Source organism: Macaca fascicularis, chromosome 12, assembly GCF_037993035.2.
Source record: "Macaca fascicularis isolate 582-1 chromosome 12, T2T-MFA8v1.1".
Lineage (NCBI taxonomy): Eukaryota > Metazoa > Chordata > Mammalia > Primates > Cercopithecidae > Macaca > Macaca fascicularis.
In genome coordinates, this window is record NC_088386.1 from 20,902,611 (window position 1) to 20,914,721 (window position 12,111).

Consider the following 12,111-nt stretch of genomic DNA (forward strand, 5'->3'; position numbering starts at 1 on the left):
CTTCTTCCCGGCAGGCTTAGCGCCCGGCCCGGCGCTCCTCAAGATGGCTGCTGACAGTGAGGTGATTTCTTTGCTCCCTACTTAATCCTAGTCACTATCTAAATTCGTTCCTCCATGTCGTCTCCTTGGGGCTTAATTTCATTTTCTTTTATTCCCCTTCCCGCAGCCCGAATCCGAGGTATTTGAGATCACGGACTTCACCACTGCCTCGGAATGGGAAAGGTGAGTGAATCGCATTTTTGGTTGCCAGCTCCCATGGGCCCTGGAGTCCCCTAGCCGCTTCCCTGACACCAGACACACCACAAGTGACGCCACTTCTGCGGGAACGGTAATACCATGGGTCCCGGGTCCCCTCCTCCTCTCTTCTCTGGTCAACCGCAAGCCTCTTCCGCGTCTCGCGTCTGGGAAGACGCGGCCCGCCCCCGTCAGCCAATCCTTGAGGCTCAGGCTCTCCCGAAGTTTTGTTTTCTCTACCGTCAGACCGCATTCCTTAGACTTTGGTTTTCTGGTCGTTACCCACTCGCAAGAACAATTTCCGAGGCTGCAACACCCGTTCCGGTTTTCATTACCGTTTAACTCATTATCGTAAGCAGTAAACTTGGCAGGTGCGTCCCCCACCCCATCCCGTATACGTTGGTATACCCTTTTCAGGAGGAAGTCTTTCTTCAGAGTATTGGTGGTTGTCCGTCTGTCACACTCCCACCATCTCCATGCTGTCTTTAATTTTTTATTTTTATTTATTTTTGGAGACAGAGTCTCAGTCTGTCGCCCAGGCTGGAGTGCAGTGGCGAGGTCATAGCTCACTGCGGCCTCGAACTCCTAGGCTCAGGTGACGCTCCCGCTTTAGCCTCAGGAGGAGCTGGGGCCACAGGCACGCGCCATCACGCCAAACTAATTTTTTAAAGATCTCGTTGTGAGGGGCCGGGCGCGGTGGCTCAAGCCTGTAATCCCAGCACTTTGGGAGGCCGAGATGGGCGGATCACGAGGTCAGGAGATCGAGACCATCCTGGCTAACACGGTGAAACCCCGTCTCTACTAAAAAAATACAAAAAACTAGCCAGGCGAGGTGGCGAGCGTCTGTAGTCCCAGCTACTCGGGAGGCTGAGGCAGGAGAATGGCGTGAACCCGGGAGGCGGAGCTTGCAGTGAGCTGAGATCCGGCCACTGCACTCCAGCCTGGGCAATAGAGCGAGACTCCCTCTCAAAAAAAAAAAAAAAAAAAAGATCTCGTTGTGTTGCCCAGGCTAGTCTTGAACTCCTGGACTCAAGCCTCGGCCGCCCAAAATGTTGAGATTACAGGCGTGAGCCTCCGCGCCTGGCCTATCCTGTCTTTTAGAATAACCTTTTTAAAAAGTCTGCATATGGCTTTGGAATGCTTTGATTTAAGTTGTTACATTTCAGTGGGTACTGTGTCCAGGCTTCCTGTGCTTATCAAACTCAGATGAACAGCTGTCTGGGTGAAACTGTTCTATCACTGAAATTAGTTGAAAGCCAAGTTTATGGAGGAGTGATAGCTTAGATCGAGAAGGTTTCTGTTGAGTGTCACAAAAAGCCTTCAGTTTTCTGGGTGTCGAAGTCAGTGTTTACGCTGTTATAACATTTTATAATCTTTCTGGTTGGGAGAGGAAATTTGTGGATGTTGTGTCATTAGGTGGTCCTTATTGGAATAATAGACCTGTGGTACCCTTCATAAAATGATCAGTAAGACATAACCACACTGGCAAGATTTCACTGAGCAGGTACTGGGTGTCCAGAGCTATCTACAAAGGGAAAAGCAGAAACTTGACCCATATATTTTTAAAAAACAACAAACAGCAAATAGTTAAAATGTAAGCCAATTTATACTACCTATAAAAATAATAATTAAAATAATTATTATTTAAATAGGGGTGATATTGTGGGCTACAATAGTTGGAGATATTTTCATAGAAAACATAGGAAATGAGCTGGGCCTTGAAAGTGGGAAGTGGTTGGTTAAACATGAGAATGGACTGACATGGGCAGAGACACAGGTGAGAATGAACCTTTGAAGGGACTTGTATCTTTACTAGAGTGAAGACTGTCTATTGAAGGGAAATAAATAAGGTTAATGAGGAAGATGGGATTGGGTTATGGACATCTTCCCAAACTAAATGCAGGAATTCAGATTCAGTATTCCTATGACCAGTGATTCTCATACTTTACATCAGAGTCATAGATTGCTGGACACCATTCTCAGAGTTTCTGATTCTGTAGGTCTGAGGTGGGACTAAAAATTTTTGCTTCTGTAACACGGTCTCAGGGAATTCAGATGCTGCTGGTCAGGAGACTGCACTTAGAAAGAACCACTGGTTAAGACAATAGTGAGAGACCCTTGATTTTAGAGTGGCCAGGTGATATGATGACAGTGGTTTTAGGACATGGTGTAGAATAATGGCAGGAGACTTAACTCGATTCGTAATTAGGATGGTGATTTGTGGACTGGAATACAAAGGGAGCCTAGAAGGGAGGATTGTAACATATTTCAGAGAAGATTTAGGTAATAAGCTTGATGATACGTTAAGAGTGGGAAAAATCAAATGTGAACTGCAGTTTTTTGCCTGAAAGAATGAAGATAAGGAAGTGTCAAAGTGAGAAGATTTGAACCTGTTTTGAACCTGTTGATTTTGAAATAATTTGATGTCTTGAAGGTAGTTAGAAAAATGTAATTCAAATCTTGGAGGGTGGGGGTAGGCAAACATCAGAGTTTTGAATGGAAAAATGATCACTTTCCCTTAGTTAAAAATATCCTGAAGTGGAATATTAAGTCCTTTAGCTTTGCATATGGAAATAATTATTAATGTAGTTATAAGAACTATTGCAAAGTAGAAAATTCTGTTTTTGGCTTTTATACTGTTTGTAGTGTGCATTTTACAATGCATGAGAAAAAATGTTAAGACTTTGAAGTCTCAAACCTTGAGTTTAATTTTAAATGAAAGATCTTATTAATACAATATGTTATGAACTATGTAGATCATTTATTGAGAGAACTGTATAGAAGCCCATAACTCTTTTTATCGTTTGTTCATTGACATAATATTTATTGAATCCCCATGTGTCAAGCACAGTGCATATTAGGGATTTAGGGATGTGGTGGTTAGTAAAACAGGTACGGTTTCTGCTCTTACTAAATGTACAGTCTAGTGCATTACAGACACAAATCAAGTAATACAAGTGTGTAATTATGAGTTTATGTAAGAGCTAGAAAGGGAAGGAAACCTGGTCTTATAAGAACCTATAACAAAGGGACCTAATATAGAATAAGGAATCAGGAAATGACCCTTCATTTCCTGAGAGCTTTTAAGGGAAAAATTACTTAGTTTTTCTAGTCAAATCTCAATACTTGTAGGATAAAGTCCAAGTCTCTTAGCTAGTACTGATAGAATTCATTATTCTTATAATAAGTATTTTAAGACATTCCTGGCCGCGCATAGTGGCTCATGCCTGATCCCAGCACTTAGGGAGGCTGAGGCAGGCGGATCACTTGAGCTGAGGAGTTCAAGAGGAGCTGGGGCAGCATGGTGAAACCTTGTCTCTACTAAAAATACAAAAGCTAGCTGGGTGTGGTGATGTGCACCTGTAGTCCCAGCTAGCCAGGAGGCTGAGATAGAAGGATTGCTTGAGTCCTGGAGGACAAGACTGCAGTGAGCCGTGATTACACCACTGCATTCCAGCCTAGGTGACAGAGTTCAGACACTGTCTCAAAAAAAAAAAAACAAAAAAAACATTTCTTCTATAACTGTAACAATAATGCCTTATGGTAGAATAAAATATAAAAATCACCTGTCAACTTACCACAGGAAATAACTACTGTTAATTTTTGGACGTATTTCCTTTTAACCTGTGTTATTTGGATCAAATATTAATATTTCTTTTCTTTTTTTTTCTTTTTTTTTTTTTTTGAGACAGAGTCTCACTCTATCGCCCAGGCTGGGGTGCAGTGGCACAATTTTGGCTCACTGCAACCTGTGCCACCTGGGTTCAACCAGTTCTCTTGCATCAGCCTTCTGAGTAGCTGGGATCGTGCCACTGTGCCCAGCTAATTTTTGTTGTATTTTTAGTAGAGATGGGGTTTCACCGTCTTGAACAAACTGGTCTTGAACTCCTGACCTTGTGATCCACCTGCCTTGGCCTCCCACAGTGCTGGGATTACAGGCGTGAGTCACTGTGCCTGGCCTTTGTGTATTTTCTTTTGACTGACATGATTTTTAATGGGTGCATATTAGTCCTCGGAGTGGATGAACATACCATTAATTTACAAGGGTTTGCTGCAGTTGGGCATTGAGGTAACTTCCAGTTTTTTTACTTTCATAAATATAGTATACATTTCATGCAAATTTTTGCTTGCCTATGGATATATTTAAATTTTTTCTTTTTGGTAAACATGTAAACTTGTTTCTAGAGCACTCATTTTCAAACCTACTAATTGTCATGACTGACCCCCTGCCATGAATTAGTGTATGAATTGATACTGCATTTAATTTTATTTATTTATTTATTTATTTATTTATTTATTTATTTTTTTGAGACGGAGTCTTGCTCTGTAGCCCAGGCTGGAGTGCAGTGGCCGGATCTCAGCTCACTGCAAGCTCCGCCTCCCAGGTTTAGGCCATTCTCCTGCCTCAGCCTCCGGAGTAGCTGGGACTACAGGCGCCCGCCACCTCGCCCGGCTAGTTTTTTGTATTTTTAGTAGAGACGGGGTTTCACGGTGTTAGCCAGGATGGTCTCGATCTCCTGACCTTGTGATCCGCCCGTCTCGGCCTCCCAAAGTGCTGGGATTACAGGCTTGAGCCACCGCGCCCGGCCTGCATTTAATTTTAAAGAGGATTTACTAAGAAGCCTCAGATGAATCATAGATTTATTATTACTACCTTAAAACATAAATATTAGTTCATAATGTCACTGAAGAAAAAAATCTGTTGCCTTTTCATACAGTTTGACTAAAATTAACTCTAGTACTCTAGTAGTACTTCCTAGGTGTTTAGGGAGCAATGTTGCTGTTAGATTGCATCATACTTAGCTTATATAAGAAGTCAACTTAGAGTAATAACAAGTCTTCTGAATGTGTCTTTGACTGAGACTTGACAGTTTTCATTTAGTGATGTTGAACATGTTGCTAGTCAAAATTCAGTTCTCTTTTTAATAGGCCTTCTTGATCATTGGATTTAAAGATTAGTGAATAGTTTTAAGATCTGTCAGTTATCCTTAAAATTGACATATTTACTTGTAATTTCTTGTCAGCTGTCCATTAAAACTTGTTTTAGTTTCATGAACCAAGTTCCCAAATAATACTTTCTTTTTTTGTTGGGGTGGGGGGAGTAAATCAGGGAATTCCTAATATATTTAAAGGAAAAGTTTATTTAAGTAGGTCAGTTATTTTGGGTAGGAGAGAGATTATTGGTTTCATAATTTTATTTATTTATTTTTGAGATGGAATCTCGCTCTGTCGCCCAGGCTGGAGTGCAGTGGCACGATCTCTGCTCACTGCAATGTCTGCTTCTATGTGATTTTTGTGCCTCAGCCTCTTGCATAGCTGGGATTACAGATGTGTGTCACCATACCAGGCTAATTTTTTTTGTATTTGTGATAGGCTAGTCTTAAACTCCCAACCTCAGGTGACCTGCCCACCTCGGCCTTCCACAGGGCTGGGATTACAGGCATGAGCCTCTGCACCCAGCCCATAATTATCTTTAATAGTATCATTTTAGTCTGTCAGTTTTTATTTGTGCCCCAAATTTGTTTTATTCATTTTAATAGAAATTCGTTAATTCTCAATTTACATTTTGTGGAAGGCAGAATGCTTTTGTTGGGTAAGCAGTAGATATAAATGAATCAAAACCTAAGAATTCTTGAATGAAAGATTATTTGTCTTACCCCATATCCATAAATGAAGTTAGCAATACTAGGTGTACTGAGTCCTCTCTGGTCAAATTGTTAAAATATAAAAAATACCTTTTTAAAGAAATTATATAATAATAGGAAAAAATGTGTGCTGTTGTACTTAGAAGCTTTCTCCCCACTTCCTAGGTTTATTTCCAAAGTTGAAGAAGTCTTGAATGACTGGAAACTGATTGGAAACTCTTTGGGAAAGCCACTTGAAAAGGTCAGATCTATTTGCTGGTGTCTCTAAATGACTATTTACTTTGAAACCTCTATTTTCGAGCCCTTTGCTGCATTTGGCACATTTGAATTAAATGTTTTTTAAAGTTATGTATAATCTATGAACATCAAATGGCATTTGGAAGAATTTGGATTTAAATCTGTGGCAAATGATATATGTAAGACATTTGTGAAATGTTTAAATAATAAAGTTATATATATATATATAAAATATTCTTGTGAGTGATTCTTTGTGAGTGAAATTTGCTTCTCTTTTGCCGTCTCCCTTGGAATGTTAAAACATATTTTTAAAAGTTTTTTAGTTTGTCAGAGAAACATTGCAGTGACCAGCTTCTTTGGTAGCATATTTTGCTTAACGAATGAGGAAAATTCTAGTACTTAACCACTGATTTACTGTAGTTAACAACTATTTCACTCAGTTTTTGTATTTTAGAATATCACTAGTAACATCACCCTGCTGTTTTAAACTTTTTAACTTACGGATGTTTTAAGGATTTTATTTAAGATGAAAAAATTACTCTTTGAAATTGAGATAGAAATCAAATTCTAATCTAAAGTATTGGTAGTTTTATTCATAAGCCACATCCCAAATGTTTAATGAAGAATGTACTCTGAGAACAAACCTAGATTCACTGTGAAGGGATCTAACAATTTGATTTTAAGTTTATGTAGATGCTTAGTTTGTTAGATAAATTCTTTTGAAATAAAATTTATGGTTGGTTTTGTTACAACTCAATACTACTAACTCAGTGATAACTTATTAACTCAGTAATTATTAATTCAATGGTAATTTAATTATAATTTACCCTGTGTTAGGAACTTTGAGTTCTCAATATTTGCTAGGGTTTTTCAGCTTTGTGATGGTGATACTATCAAAAAAGACACTGTCAAAATGCATTAGGAAGCCAGGCAACATAGTGAGACCTGGTCTCTTAAGGAAAAAAAATCTCCTTATTTGTATCAATATGAACAGAAAAAGTAAGACTACATATAAGGAATACATCATTTAAAGACTCTTGGCAATATATAAATTGATTTACTACATTACGTGTGTGAATAAAGAAAATGTGACACTTTCAAACACGGGTCATTCTATTCCACTTGAAACACATACATAACAATTGATATAGATGCCAATAAGATTAAAGGCAAAATAAGCTGGATATAGCTAGAATAGGAAATGATTTACACTACCAAAAAGAGAGCTAGATCGGGTACTTAGGAGCTCTGATACTCTTTCATTCTTTGATTTACGTGTATTTACTGAGTATCTGCTATGTGCCTGATGTGAAGAAATTGTGAACAAGATAAGATCAGTGTTGCCGTTGAACATAAATTCTAGTGAGGGTGATCAGTAAAGAAACATTAAAATTTTATATTATTATTAATTTTTAAATTGATATATGATGTACATATTTTGGGGTACATGTGATAATTTGATACAGTCATATAATCAAATCAGTGTAATTGGGAACCCTTAAATATTTATCTTTATGCTAGGAACATACAAATTACTTTCTTTTAGCTATTTTGAAATGTACAGTCAATTAGTGTTACCTAAAGTCACTCTAAGGGTTAAAGTTTTAGATGCTAAATTCAGTTTTGGAATTTAAGTGGTAATTATTTAAAGTAGGTAGCATACTGCCAGGCATGTAGTAGAGGCTAATGAAGTGTTAGTTCCAGTCTGTTTCTCCCTACTAGATAGTAGTACATAAATAAGATATAGAAAATATGGGCAGATTTCAAGGTGAGCTGTAACTATGATGAATAGGAAGAAAGTGTAGAGGACAGGGATTGTTTGGTGTAGAAAAGAAAGTTTAGAGACTTCCTTAGAAGATTTTTTTTTTTTTTGAGACGGAGTCTCGCTCTGTCGCCCAGGCGGGAGTGCAGTGGCCGGATCTCAGCTCACTGCAAGCTCCGCCTCCCGGGTTTACGCCATTCTCCTGCCTCAGCCTCCCGAGTAGCTGGGACTACAGGCGCCCGCCACCTCGCCCGGCTAGTTTTTTGTATTTTTTAGTAGAGACGGGGTTTCACCGTGCTAGCCAGGATGGTCTCAATCTCCTGACCTCGTGATCTGCCCGTCTCGGCCTCCCAAAGTGCTGGGATTACAGGCTTGAGCCACCGCGCCCGGCCAGAAGATTTTAATTTATATGAAGGACAGTGATTATTAATTTTCTTCCTCCACTGAGGGGGAATTAAGGGAAATTATTTTATTAAAACCTTTAATTATGGAAAATTTCAAACATACATAAGGTGAACAGTATAATGAATAAGTATAATGAATATTATAGTATAATGAACGCCCATGTACTCATCACTTAGCGTCAATAATTAATACTTTGCCATTTCTTGTTTGAGTGGTACCTCTGTTTAATCCCCTGCCTCCACTAGATTTTTTAGATAGTTTTTTTGGGTAAGATTTATATGCATTGTAATGCATAAAACTTAACTGCTTGATTTTGACAAATGTTCACATGGGTATAACTTACACTCCTATCAAGATAGAGGACAGCTCTGTTACCCCAGGAAGATCCTTAGTGACCCTTTCTGGTTAATTCCCATGCCCTCCAGTCATCTGCTATTATTATTATTAATATTATTATTATTATTATTATTATTTGAGACAGAGTCTTGCTGTGTCACCCAGGCTGGAGTGCTGTGATGTGATCTCGGCTCATTGCAACCTCTGCCTCCCTGGTTCAAGCAATTCACATGCCTTAGCTTCCCAAGAAACTGAGACTACAGGCATGTGCCACCTTGCCTGGCTATTTTTGTGTTTCTGGTATTTTGTATTTTCGCCATGTTGGCCAGGCTGATTTCCAATTCCTGGCCTAAAGCAATCCGCTTGCCCTGGCCTCCCAAAGTGCTGGGATTACAGGTGTGAACCACTGGGCCCAGCCTTTTTTTTTTTTTTTTTTTTTTAATAAACATACATTACTGTCACCTGCTCTAGAATTTTACATTTAGGTGACCATAAATGTCCCTGACATCCTTTACTCACCATAATGTTTTTAGATTCATCTAGGTTGTTGTACATATCAGAATTTCATTTCTCTTTATCACTGTGTAATAAGTGGTCTGTTTTATGAATATACATGTTTTCTTTCACTTGTCCACTTACATACTATTAGGAATAAAGCAGAACCTTATTGTATGAGGCCTTTTGTGGACTTATGTTTTTATTTCTCTTGAGTAAATGCCTAGGATTGGAATCATTGGGTAGTAGGATAGGTGTAACTTTATAAGAAACAGCTAGAGCTTTTTGTACTGTTTACCTGCCCACCATCAATACATGGGAGGTTGTGTTGCTCTACATTTTCACCAACAATCAGTTGTTTGCAGTCTTGTATATTTGTATATGCAGTCATCTTAATGGGTATGTAGTTTGTGCTTTTAATTTATATTTCTCATTTTGGTTTTAGTTTGTATTTCTATGATGATATTAATACTGACCACTTTGAATTTTCATGCACTTAGCCATTTGTTTATCTTCCTTTGTGAAATGTCTTTTTCAAGTTCTTTATCCATTTTAAAGATTGGATTTTGTTTTTATTGAGTTGTAGGAGTTCTTTTAGTGTTTTTTTTTTTGTATTATATATTCTGCTTTTAAGTCTTTTCTCAGTAGTTTTGCTAAGTTGTGAAGATCTTTTTAATGCAGTTTTCTAGCAACTTTATCAATGTATCATTTAACTTTTGTTTAGGTCTGTGATTTATTTTGAGCAATACTTTATGGAGGGAAGTAGAGATCAAGTTTCTTCTTTCTTTTTTTTTTTGCGTATGGATATCCTGTTGTTCTAGAACCTCCTTTGGAAAACACTTTTTCCATTGGGTTGCTTTGTCACCTTTATTGAATAGTTGACCTAAGAAGTCTACTTCTGGAGTCTGCATTCTGTTTCATTAATCTATTTGACTATCCGTATGTCAATACCATATTGTCTTTTTTTTTTTTTTTTTTTTGAGACAGAGTCTTACTCTGTCACCCAGGCTGGAGTGCTCAATCTTGGCTCACTGCAGCCTCCGCCTCTCAGGTTCAAGCTATTCTCCCGCCTCAGCCTCCCCAGTAGCTGAGATTACAGGCACCTGCCACCGCGCCTGGCTGCTCTTTTATTTTTAGTAGAGACAGGGTTTACCATGTTGGCCAGGCTGGTCTTGAACTCTTGACCTCAGGTGATCCACCCGCCTCGGCTTCCCAGAGTGCTGGGATTGTAGGCATGAGGCACTGCGCCTGGCCTATATTGTCTTGATTACTGTAGTTTCGGATTTCCCAACCTTGGCACTATTGACATTTTAGGCCCCATTGTTGTGAGGCTGTCTTATGCATTGTCAGATATTTAATAGTATCTTTGATATCTACCTGCTAGATGCCAGTAACGTTTTTCCAGTTGTGACAACCAAAATCGTATCCAGATATTGCCAAATGCCTGCTGAGGGACAAAATTGGCCCCAGCTGAGAACCATTGAATGGCTTTTTAGTAAATCCTGATGTTAATGTAAATTCTCCATCTTTGTTGTTTTCCCAAGATTTTAGATCTTTTGTGTTTCAATTATGAATTTTAGAATAGGCTTGCTTATTATTATAAAAAGGAGTATGATTATACTGAGACTGTAATTGGGATTGTGTTGAATTTGTAGATCACTTTGGAGACATTTTAACAGTCTTGAAACGTCCAATCATGAACATGGCACATCTCTCCATTTATTTAGGTCATCTTTAATTTTTCTCAGCAACATTTTGCAGTTTTGGTAGAGGTCTTGTATATCCTTTGTTAACTTTATTACTCAGCATTTTATGTTGTATGATGCAAAAATAAATGGAATTGTTTTTTAGTTTTGTTTTCCAGTTGTTCGTTGCTAGTACTTAGATACACAGTAAAATTTTGTATGTTAACTTTGTGTCATAATACCTGGCTAAACACACCTATTTTAAATCATAATCATTTAATTCTTCTGCATTTTTCTACATTAATAGTTATGTTGCACACAAATAGGGTACAGTTTTACTTTCCAATTTTTATACCTTTATTACTATTATTGTACTATCCCAAACCTTCAGTAACATGTTGAGTAGAACTGCTGCAAGGAGACATCCTTGCCCTCGTTAAATTTGAGGTGGGGGAAATGTTCAGTGCTTCAAAACTTAGGTTAACTGTAGGTTTTTTAATAGGTGTCCAGAAGACTGAGTAAATTATTTTCTTAATTTGCTGAAAGTATTTTGTTTTTGTTGTAAATGAGTATTCAAGTTAGTAAAATCTTATTTAGCATCTATTGAGATAATCATATGGTTTTTCTTTTTTATTTTCTGAATATGGTAAATTATGTTGATTTAAAACAATTTTTTTGTTGTAAAATATAAGATTTACCATTTTAACAATTTTTAAGTGTAAAATTTAGTGGCATTTAGTACTTTCACATTATTGTGCAATCATTGCCACCATCCACATCCAGAACTTATTTCATCAGCACAAACTGAAACTACCCATTAAACAAGAACTCCTTGTTGCTTGGATTGCTTCTACCTTTTAGCCATTATAAATAATGCTGCCATGAACATGAATGTACAAATATCTGTCAGGTTCCTGCTTTCAGTGCTTTTATGTTTATACCCAGAAGTGGAATTGCTGAATTATTTGATGATTCTATTTTTAACTTTCTGGGGAACTGCCGTACTTTTGGCTGGCTACAAATTTTGTTTTTGTTTTCCTGAAAGATTTTGCCATATTTTTGAAGGATAGTTTTGCTTAAGAGTGCTGGCTTGATGGTTATTTTTTCCACTTCTATAAAGATGTAGTTCCATTGTCTTCTGTTCTCTGTAGTTTCTAAGGAGAAGGTAGATATATTCATATTTTTGTTTGACTTTGTTTTTCTCTGGCTGCTTTTGAGATTCTTTTCTTTAAAAAAATTTTACTTAAGCCATCTGACTGTGATGTGCACAGATATGTTTTCTTTGTATTTTTGCTGCATAGGGTTTATATTG

General features: G+C 37.9%; 1 protein-coding gene across 4 annotated transcripts in view; it reads left to right on the plus strand.

Moving 5' to 3' along the window:
• RAB3GAP1 (RAB3 GTPase activating protein catalytic subunit 1) overlaps nt 1-12,111 on the plus strand; it is a 110,541-nt gene continuing 98,430 nt past the window's right edge. For 2 of the 4 annotated variants that reach the window (XM_005572999.3, XM_005573001.4), the window contains exons 1-3: nt 1-61; nt 167-222; nt 6,045-6,120. In XM_005572999.3, the coding sequence (XP_005573056.2) occupies nt 44-61; nt 167-222; nt 6,045-6,120 (150 nt within the window). In that variant the 5' untranslated portion in view covers nt 1-43. The remainder of the gene's footprint in view (nt 62-166; nt 223-6,044; nt 6,121-12,111) is intronic. The other 2 variants (XM_005573003.4, XM_074008976.1) reach the window with 1 other exon arrangement.